At 46.8% G+C, this 10380-nt stretch overlaps 1 protein-coding gene across 1 annotated transcript; it reads left to right on the forward strand.

The window, feature by feature from the left end:
- The first annotated feature begins 2938 nt into the window (after positions 1-2938).
- Positions 2939-5186, forward strand: LOC109751398 (pectinesterase/pectinesterase inhibitor-like). The gene is made up of 3 exons (XM_020310290.2): positions 2939-3906; positions 3986-4146; positions 4237-5186. Exons 1-3 carry the CDS (start codon positions 2939-2941, stop codon positions 4935-4937), a joined length of 1830 nt encoding a protein of 609 aa, XP_020165879.1. The 3' UTR covers positions 4938-5186.
- The last annotated feature ends 5194 nt before the right edge of the window (positions 5187-10380 follow it).

The following is a 10380-nucleotide window of genomic DNA, read 5'->3' on the forward strand; positions in this document are numbered from 1 at the left end:
ATACTTGTTCAAAAAAATTAAATTCTTGATTAACATTTTTTAAATACATAATCAATTTTTTAATACATTTTTCATATACAGGATAAACATTTTCTCTATACACATTAAACATTTTTCAAATGTTTGACCAACATTTTTCAAATGTTTTTATAGAGTTTTTTGTAATATAGATATATTTAGAATATTTTGAAGTATAAAAAAAGCTAAAAACGAAACAGAAAGCATAGAAAAACAAAAAAGAAGAAGGTTGTGGCCTTCCACGCTCTTGGGCCGGCCCATCTCGGTCTCCCCTTCAGCGATGGTTCCTACTCTCTCGCTGAAGGTGAGGGATAGGGACACCCCTTATTAAGAGCCAAATAGGAATTGGCGTTTTTAGAACCACAAGCTCATAACCCACATAGGATGAGCGGGGGAGTTTCCTGGATATTTTTACTTGAATTTGTAGCCTATACAATGGCCTATGGGCTGCAATTATGATATCGGGCCGGAGAGAATCAACAAGGCTTCTGCTATGTTAGATTTATGTACTTGGATCTAGAAACAAATTTTGCACTTGAGCCGACGCTAAAGGCAAAACACATAGTCAAACAAAAATATTGTGCATATACTGTTTTTTTCAAAACCATATGACTACCCAATGTATTTCCATTAAAGAAACAGCCACATACTGCAAAGTTCATGGCATCAAGGCGGAGAAAAAGAAGAGGGTAAAACCCTAAGCAACTATAAGCATCAAAAGACGAGGTCATCAGTAATCCACTACACATATTACACAAAAGTTGAATTGAAGTAAAAGCAAAGTGAAGCTGAAGGAACACATTTTCAGCTGCATCCTGCAGTCCTATTCTCAATCGGCGCACATCCATGTTTGTGAGCAACAAATATATTGAATCACCATCTTTTAGATCTTTTCGTCTGCATTCCTTCGGCAGCATCGCCCAAGTTGATGTAACTACACATTGTGAAAACCACATTGGTAGGATCATAAGGGGTCCCTTGTTGGAAATAAACAGCATTACGTGTCTTCCCCATTATCCACACTAAACCCACTGCCCTACAAAACAGCAACAAGTGTTCCTTCACTGGGAACGTAGAGATCCCACCTTCAAAAAGATCATATGTATCAGTAGGGGGTCTCTAGAGATTCAGAGCAGACAACACCACTTGATAGATAAATCTTGCTAAAGAACATCTAAATAAAAGGTGATCACAGTTTCATCCTGAGTGCAAAAATGACATTGGTTATTTCCTGTGCGCCCCCTCTGAATAAAATTATCCTTTGTCAGTGTGATATTCTTCAACGGCAACCAAAGGAAATTCTTGATATTCACAGGCACTTTGATTTTCCACGGGTTTTTTTTCAATGAACAACTGCCAACGCCATGAGCTATAAATACAAAGATCTAACGGAAAATTGCAGTCATTCAACTTCCATTTGACCCTATCTCTAGCCTCCCTCAATCATATATTAACCAACCTATCCTGCAATTACTGCCATTGCAAAGCGGTCTCTCCATGCAATGTTCTCCTGAGCATGGTTAATAATATAGCTAAGAGCCGGCTATATGGGGTTATCATGTCATTTATAGTCAACCTAATAGCCATACTACTCCCTCCTTTCCGGTTTATAAGGCTTATCTCAAAATTTTAGTTTTTCCATTTTATAAGGCTCAATTTGGTTGTTCCCCATCACATGTTCAGATTCCAAGGTGCATTAAATCATTGCATGCAAGTATTAAGAGAAAATTGACCAATGCATGCACTTTATGCATACATGCATTGCAATTAATACATTGGTAAACATCATTTTTTGAGGAAAACAAGAGCATTAATTGGGTGCTTTTGCAAACTACAAAAAATATTCCACCACTCACCATCTACCTTGATTGGTGAGATTTTTGAATTGAGCCCTATAAACCGAAAAGGAGGGAGTACTATGCACAACCATTAATACATGGCTCACATCTTTCTCTCACAAATGTTATTGGGGCTCGTGCTACAACCGGTTGTGAGCTTGTAGCCCGCTTCTCTTCTTTCTCCTCTCCTCTCTTCTCCAACTAGGCACAAATCTGACGTGGCGGCTCTTATAGTCCGCCTACGTCACTATCGTACTTGCTCACTCTATCTAAACCAGATGGCATGATGTGTTTAACTGTCTTCTACTTGAGAAGGTAATATTGTACAGTCTAGGAAATTGAGAATACTTTCTTTTCTTCGAAAAGGAGATTGAACATACTCCCTTCGTATCAAAATATAAGACGTTTTGTAGGCTAGTTTAGCACACAAAACATCTTACATTTTGGTACAGAGATAACATGACAACATATATATGTATGAGTTTATTTTGATGATGAAGCTCGACTGATCCCTATGTTGCCTGAGGGGACGAAAATAAGTGGTGAACAATGCCTGTCAAATAGGAGAAGCAAGATAGCGGCCATTGTTTTTTTCGAGAACACCTCGAGAGGGGCAGGGGTTCCTGCATTTTATTAAAAAGAAGAGAGTTGGTCCAGTTTAGAATGAAAATCGGATCCGAAAATCTAATATTCTTGCCTAATCAGGGAAAACCAAATGAAACCCCAAAAGAAAGAGAAAAGTAAACGAGAAAAAAGAGGCACAGGAACTTGGGATAGGGAAAGACAAATGCTAGCGGCCATTGTTGCATGGCGGGACTACTAGTACTATCAAGGATCATTGGAAGAGCCAAACATAGCCTCCACAAACGTCTCCGGGCCCTTCTTTCCCTGGAATTTAGCCGTGCCCAAATAAACCGTCCTCCCCCACTTGCCCTCCGCCCCCTTTCTCCAATCCTCTCTGCCATGTCCGGTGTAAGGCAGAGAGCGAGAGAGAGGAAACGAAGCAGCAAATAAAGGAGAAAAGGTTTGTTGCAGCAGCAACAACAACAGCATAAGGGGGGCAATAAACCGGTCGACCGACCATGTCGTCGGGGTCGGCGTTTGGCGACTTCGGCCCGCTCACCGAGCGCCGCAAAGCCGAGAAGGCGCGGCAGGTGAAAAAGCGCATCATGATCGCCGTAGGGACCATCGCCATTATACTCATTGTTTGCGGCATCGTCGTCACGTTGAACGGGAAGCAGAAGGAAGAAAAGGACGGGTCATCCAGCGAGAAGGGCTCCTCGAGGAAGTCCGGTGGCGGCGGCGGCGACGACGACGGGGGAGGAGACCTCAAGGCCGTGAAGAAGACCATCACGATGATGTGCAAGCAGGTGGACTACCAGGGCGTGTGCGAGGAGAGCCTGACGAGGTGCGCGAAAGCGAACGAGTCATCGCCCCTGGGCGTCCTCCGCTTGGCCGTGAGGGTGATCGGCGAAGCGTTGACGGAGGCGTTCGACCGCGCAGAACTGATCCTGACCAACGACCTCCTCGTGAAGGGCGCCATTGCCGACTGCAAGGAGTTCTTCGGGTACGCCAAGGAGGAGCTCAACCGCACGCTCGCTGGCATGGATGCCAGTGACAGCATCACCAAGCAGGGGTACCAATTGAGCATCTGGCTGAGCGCGGTGATCACGCACCAGGAGACGTGCATCGACGGCTTCCCCGACGGGGAGTTCAAGGACAAGGTGAAGTTGTCGTTCCTCAAGGGGAAGGAGCTGACCAGTAACGCGCTGGCGTTCATCGAGAAGGCGGCGACGTTCCTCGCCGGCCTCAAGCTCCCGCAACGCCGGCTGCTCGTCGAGGAGGAGGGAGCGGCGCCACGGCGAGCCGAGCCGGCGCTAGGGGAGGATGGCATCCCGGAGTGGGTGCCCGAAAGCGAGCGGAGGGTTCTCAAGGGCGGCGGGTTCAAGGCCGAGGTCAAGCCGAACGTGGTGGTGGCCAAGGACGGCAGCGGCCAGTTTAAGACCATCAATGAGGCGCTCATTGCCATGCCAAAGAAATATGATGGAAGGTACGTACATATACATGCATGCATGTCCGTCTGAAAACAACGTTCATCTAGATGTATGAACTCGTTTCGTGCATCCTAGATATGTCATCCAACTGAAGGCGGGTGTGTACGACGAGTATGTTACGATCACAAGCCAGATGCCGAACGTGACCTTGACCGGCGACGGTTCCAAGACGACGATCATCACCGGCAAAAAGAACTTCGTGGACGGGATCACGACCTTCAAGTCGGCAACCTTCAGTAAGAGACGCGGCCGTCACTCAGCGCCCACTTGTTCACTAATTCGTTGTCGACGGGCACGTACACGTTGCTGACTAATCGTTTGTGTAGCCGCGCAAGGCGACGGGTTCATGGCGATCGGGGTGGGGTTCGAGAACACGGCGGGCGCGGCGAAGCACCAGGCGGTGGCGCTGCTGGTGCTGGCGGACAAGTCCATCTTCCTCAACTGCAAGATGGACGGGTTCCAGGACACGCTGTACGCGCACTCCAAGGCGCAGTTCTACCGCAACTGCGACATCTCCGGCACCATTGACTTCATCTTCGGCGACGCGGCGGCCGTGTTCCAGAACTGCGTCATCACGCTCCGCCGCCCGTTGGACAACCAGCAGAACATCGTCACAGCGCATGGCCGCGCCGACGCCCGGGAGGCCACGGGGTTCGTGCTGCAGAAGTGCCAGATCGTCGGCGAGCCCGCGCTCACGGCGCCCGGCCGCCCGCCCATCAAGAACTACCTCGCCCGCCCGTGGCGCGAGTGCTCGCGCACCATTTTCATGGAATCGGACCTCCCGGCGCTCATCGACAAGGCCGGGTACCTGCCGTGGAACGGCGAGTTCGGGCTCAAGACGCTCTACTACGCCGAGTACGGCAACACGGGACCGGGCGCCGACACGGTGGGGCGCGTCAACTGGGTAGGGTACAAGAAGGTGATCAGCAAGGACGAAGCCAACAAGTTCACCCTGGGGAACTTCATCCACCCCCAGCCGTGGATCGACCCGACCGGCACGCCGGTCAAGTACGACTTCTTCGGATGAGGGGGGTTGCGAGCGCGCATGCCGTAGCCCGTTGGGTATCCATCGGAAGGGGGAGGGGGCAGCGGCCGGGTGCATGCATCCTGAGTTGTTTGTCACCGTGCATGCATGCACGATCGAGCGGAGCGCATGCGGGCGAGCTTTGTTTGTGGGAGATGTTTGAATCTGGCGATCTGCGCGCGCATGCATGCCTGTATAGTTTTACTTTGTGTTGGTATATACTGGCTGGTATACGCGTTTCTTGCACTTGCACATGTATTTCCCTGATTACGACCAAAATTTCGACAATGGTAGATTATGGATAAGGAAGATGATCACCACAAATTGACTTTTTCCCCCAAAACCCTAAAGACCTCTGGCGATTAGGGCGACGGTGGCCTTGGCGGTGCCCGCGGATCCTATCAGCGGAGTGTGTCGATGACTGATCAGGAAGATGACTGCATCCCCCTATCGTGAAGAGTAACGCAACAACTACGCTCCTTCTCCGCGCTCGACTAGGGTGCACATGGAGAAGGCGCTCGGAAAACTCAACATCTCGGAGGAAGAAGCGACGTTGGTGCTCCACCACCATGGTTGCTGGCGGACAAAGTTCTGCACTGGAATCTATTCCATAACAAAACGATCTCCAGTGCCTTGCGTCCAGCTTCGGGAAACCCTGGGGACGGGGGAGGGGGGGGGGGGGGGGGGGGGGGCTGTTTATCCATCCTCTTGGAGAAAACAAGTTCGTCGCTAAATTTAAGGCCAAACATGATCGTGGTCGTGTCTGGGAGGGATCGCCCTGGCATATCAGTAAGCATGCAGTGATCTTAGAAGATTTTGAGGCACACATGTAGCCATCAGAACTCATATTTGATAGGTTGTAGATATGGGGAAGGATGGTGAATCTACCATACAATCTGAAGAATGATGCATGGGGTTTGGCGATTGCGCAATAAATTGACAAGCACACAACCTTGGTGCATATCGATCTGGTGGGCGGGTTCTTGAGAGCACGAGTGACAACTGATGTAAAGAAACCCCTACACCGATAAATATTGATTGGTTCAGCCAGGAGGAATAAAAGAGATTGGTACAGCATTGAATATGAACAGGTTCCACACTTTTGCTTCTCTTGTGGCTGCCTTGGGCAATTTGATTTGTTTTGCCCTGCGTCGGGAACAAGAGACGAGACCAGTGACCTACCGTTGAAGTCAAGTCTCGGGGCGTCTGAGGATTGTAAAAGGGCTAGCTCTGATGATAGCTCGACTAAAGAGAGGCAAGAAACTTAGAACAACACGAAAGAATTCGAGCATCAAGCGCTTGTCAGAGGGAAGGGAATGAGGCGACCTCCCCACTTAAGAGTAACACCCAGAACAAACGTAAGGGAGGTCTGCAGCTTAATCAGGTGTAACACCCGGTGAATGCTCGGTTAAAGCTACTCTTGATAGAGCCTTAGTGAATGCTCAGTTCTTGAGTTTCTTCGAGTTTGCAAGTGTGAAACACATCGGTAGTGATGGATCAGATCATTGTTGTGTGTTGGCTGAACTCCGGACTAGTGCAACAAACAAGTGGTCATGGACGGCTCGTGCTTTCCGCTATGAGAATGTCTAGCATTCTAACGCATAGTTTGGAAATATTGTTCGTGATATGTGATACGGCCAGGACTAATGTGAGCGTTTCCAATGTTCTTGATATTTTTCCACAGGTCCATGGTTTAGAGGCCAGAGGTGTGTACGTAGCAAAATACATTAGATTTGAGGAGAACCACGAGCAGGTTATTTTTTATAAAATAGACACGATCTGTTTTTCAGGGTAGACACCCGTATCAAGTTTTAGAGGGATCTTTAGAAAACATCTGTGTTGCGATTTCTCTTCGTGGAAATTGTTTTGCGCGTGAGCACCTTCGTCAAGATTGGTTTTCACGTGCTGGGCCGCAAGGTTCAAACCCTCTACTACATGTACATCGCGTGCGCGGGCGACGGGTTGCTACTGCTGGTGGTGGTGTGTCGTGAAAGATCGGGCCGCAATAACAGATCGGATCTCGCCATCGAGGTTCGGTCTACGTCAATATGTGGCATGCGGAAGTTGGACAGGAGGGTCTGCAAGGAATTGCGAATGCCCTGGGAGACATCGAAAGAAATTTGGGATCTTGGGGGGCGATAGTTCGACAATTTATCAGAGGAAGTTCGCAAACTCCAGGAACGTCTTGATCTTCTCGGCGCTTGCTCAGTTGGCCGGGGACAACCGGAGAAGGAAAAACTACCCGAGACGTTGCGGGAGGAGGAAGTTTTGTCCAAACTACCCTCGCAAGTGCTTTGGCTGCATGAGGGGCATCAAAACACGGGTTATTTTCAAGATCACGCAGCTCAACGCAAAGGGGTTAATCGCATTGACTCGCTGGAAAGGGCAGATGGGTAGACTTGTGTGGAACCGGAGAGGTCAAAGAGGAAATCAACAGCTTCTACCAATCTTTGTACCAGTCCCAAGAGTACGGACCCATGAATGAGTTGTTGGACTTTGTAGTTCCTAGGGTTACAGAGGCAATGAAAGAATTTCTCGAGAAAGATTACGTAGCCGAGGAAGTTAAACTGAAATGGCACTACCGAAGGCTCCTGGTTTTGAATGGGTTGTCATTCGTTTTTACTAGCAACATTCGGATTTTATGGGCAATGATGTCACTCAAGCTATACTGGAGTTTTTGAATGGAGGAGAACTACATGTGGGCCTAAATGACACGGCAATTACATTGATCGGGTACGGTGATGTCTACTACGCAACCTTCTTTTTCTAGACTCGTGTTGGGCCTCCAAGCGCAGAGTTTTGTAGTACAATAGCAAATTTCCCTCAAGTGGATGACCTAAGGTTTATCAATTCGTGGGAGACGTAGGATGAAGATGGTCTCTCTCAAACAACCCTGCAACCAAATAGCAAAGAGTCTCTTGTGTCCCCAACACACCCAATACAATGGTAAATTGTATAGGTGCACTGGTTTGGCGAAGAGATGGTGATACAAGTGTAATATGGATGGTAGATATAGGTTTTTGTAATCTGTAAATATAAAAACAGCAAGGTAGCAAGTAGTAAAAGTGAGCAAAAACGGTATTGCAATGCTTGGAAACAAGGCCTAGGGTTCATACTTTCACTAGTGCAAGTTCTCTCAACAATGATAACATAATTAGATCATATGGCAATCCCTCAACGTGCGACAAAGAGTCACTCCAAAGTTCCTATTGCGGAGAACATAAGATGAATTGCTTGTAGGGTACGAAACCACCTCAAAGTTATTATTTCCGATCAATCCATTGAGCTATAACTGTAAGTGTCACAAACAGCCCTAGACTTCGTAGTAAAATAAAACCATATGACACACACCAATCAACCCTAGTGTCACCTAGATACTTCAATGCCCCCACCAGTATTTGTGGGTCAATTATACGATATGCATCAAACAACTTCAGATTCATAATATTCAATCCAACATAAAGAACCTCAATGAGTGCCCCAAGATTTCTACCGGAGAAATAAGGACGAAAACGTGCATCCACCCCTATGCACAGATTACCCCAATGTCACCTCGGGAATCCGCGAGTTGAGTGCCAAAACATACATCAAGTGAATCAATAGAACACCCCATTGTCATCACGGATATCCCACGCAAGACATACATCAAGTGTTCTCAAATCCATAATAGTATTCAATCCGATAATAGTGAAACCTCAAAGGTAAAACTCAATTCATCACAAGAAGGTAGAGGGGGAGAAACACCATATGATTCAACTATAGTAACAAAGCTCGCGGTACATCAAGATCGTGCCAAATCAAGAACACGAGAGAGAGAGAGAGAGAGGGAGAGATCAAACACATAGCTACTGGTACATATCCTAAGCCTCGAGGGTGAACTACTCCCTCCTTGTCATGGAGACCGCCGGGATGATGAAGATGGCCACCGGTGATGGTTTCCCCCTCCAGCAGGGTGCCGGAACGGGCTCCTGATTGGTTTTTCGTGGCTACAAAGGCTTGCGGCGGCGGAACTCCCGATCTAGGTTTTTTTCTGGGGGTTTCTAGATTTATAGGAATTTTTTGCGTCGGTTTCACGTCAGGGGGGTCCATGAGTCAGCGACAAGGCAGGGGGCGCGCCCTCCACCCTTGTCGTTGACTCGAGATTCTTCTGGCCCAACTCTTTTGCTTCGGGGGCTTCTTCTGGTCCAAAAATCACTGTAAATTTTCAGCTCATTTGGACTCTGTTTGATATTCCTTTTCTGCGAAACTCAAAAACAAGGAAAAACAGAAACTAGCACTGGGCTCTAGGTTAATAGGTTAGTCCCAAAAATAATGTAAAATAGCATATAAATGCATATAAAACATCCAAGATGGGTAATATAATAGCATGGAATAATCAAAAATTATAGATACATTGGAGACGTATCATACGGCACCCACAAAAACTCTCATTACCGGCCTATACCTCTATGCCATGTTTTATATAAAATTGTTGTCAGCGCTATGGCTGACAGGGTTCGAGTTATTCTTGATGAGGTTATAGGGGAAGAACAAAGGGCCTTTGTACTGGGTCGTTTGAGCATGAACAATGTGTTTGTAGCCTATGAGAGTGTTCATGCTACTAAGAGGCGGAAGAAAGGCAAAAATGCTTGTTGTGCCATTAAATTGGATATGATCAAAGCCTATGATAGGGTCGAGTGGCATTATCTTGAGGTTATCATGTACAAATTAGGCTTCAATGATTGTTTGCCAGATTGGTGATGAAATGTATGACCTCGATGAGGTTCACTATAAAGGTGAAGAGTGATTTCTTACCATATTTCACTCCGTCCAGATGACTCCATCAAGGGGACCCCATGTCACCGTATCTATTCCTTCTTTGTGCTCAAGGCCTTAGTTCATTATTGAATCATTTTGGTGGAGCACGTATTGAATAGAGGCATACGTCCATGCACCTTGGGTTAATCATCTATTGTTTATTGATGACAGATTGATCTTTCTCAATGCTAAGGCAAAAAGTGCATACAAACTCTATGATATTATCTAGGTCTATGCTAAGTGTTCAAGGCAGGCAGTTACTGGGAGGACTCCATCTTTTTTGGTGGAAACACTTTGCAACCATTCTGGGAGTCCTTGAAACATACACTTGGTATTTCTGTTGAAGCATTTTCAGAACACTATCTAGGACTTCCGACATCGGTTGGCGGAATTACTAGTGTTACTTTCCATCACATAAATGAGAGAAGTCAAAGCAAAATGCAGGGATGGTCAAGCAGGAATCTAGCATGTGAGGCTAGAGAGGTTCTTACTAAATCAATTATTCATGTCATCCCAACTTACAAGTATGAGTTATTTCTTATTAACTAAGAAGCTATCCAAAGGTTTAACATCATGCATCGAAAAATATTGTTGAGCAAACTCTGTGGATAAAAGATCCATACATTGGATATCATGGGAGAAGCTTGTT

Source organism: Aegilops tauschii, chromosome 5, assembly GCF_002575655.3.
Source record: "Aegilops tauschii subsp. strangulata cultivar AL8/78 chromosome 5, Aet v6.0, whole genome shotgun sequence".
NCBI classification, from domain to species: Eukaryota; Viridiplantae; Streptophyta; class Magnoliopsida; order Poales; family Poaceae; genus Aegilops; species Aegilops tauschii.

Excerpts from the sequence above, each read along its gene's own strand:
- LOC109751398 (XM_020310290.2), top strand. The coding sequence starts at position 2,939 with ATGTCGTCGGGGTCGGCGTTTGGCGACTTCGGCCCGCTCACCGAGCGC. Across the intron at positions 3,907-3,985 it reads CCAAAGAAATATGATGGAAG|ATATGTCATCCAACTGAAGG; the intron begins GTACGTACATAT and ends CGTGCATCCTAG. Across the intron at positions 4,147-4,236 it reads CTTCAAGTCGGCAACCTTCA|CCGCGCAAGGCGACGGGTTC; the intron begins GTAAGAGACGCG and ends TCGTTTGTGTAG.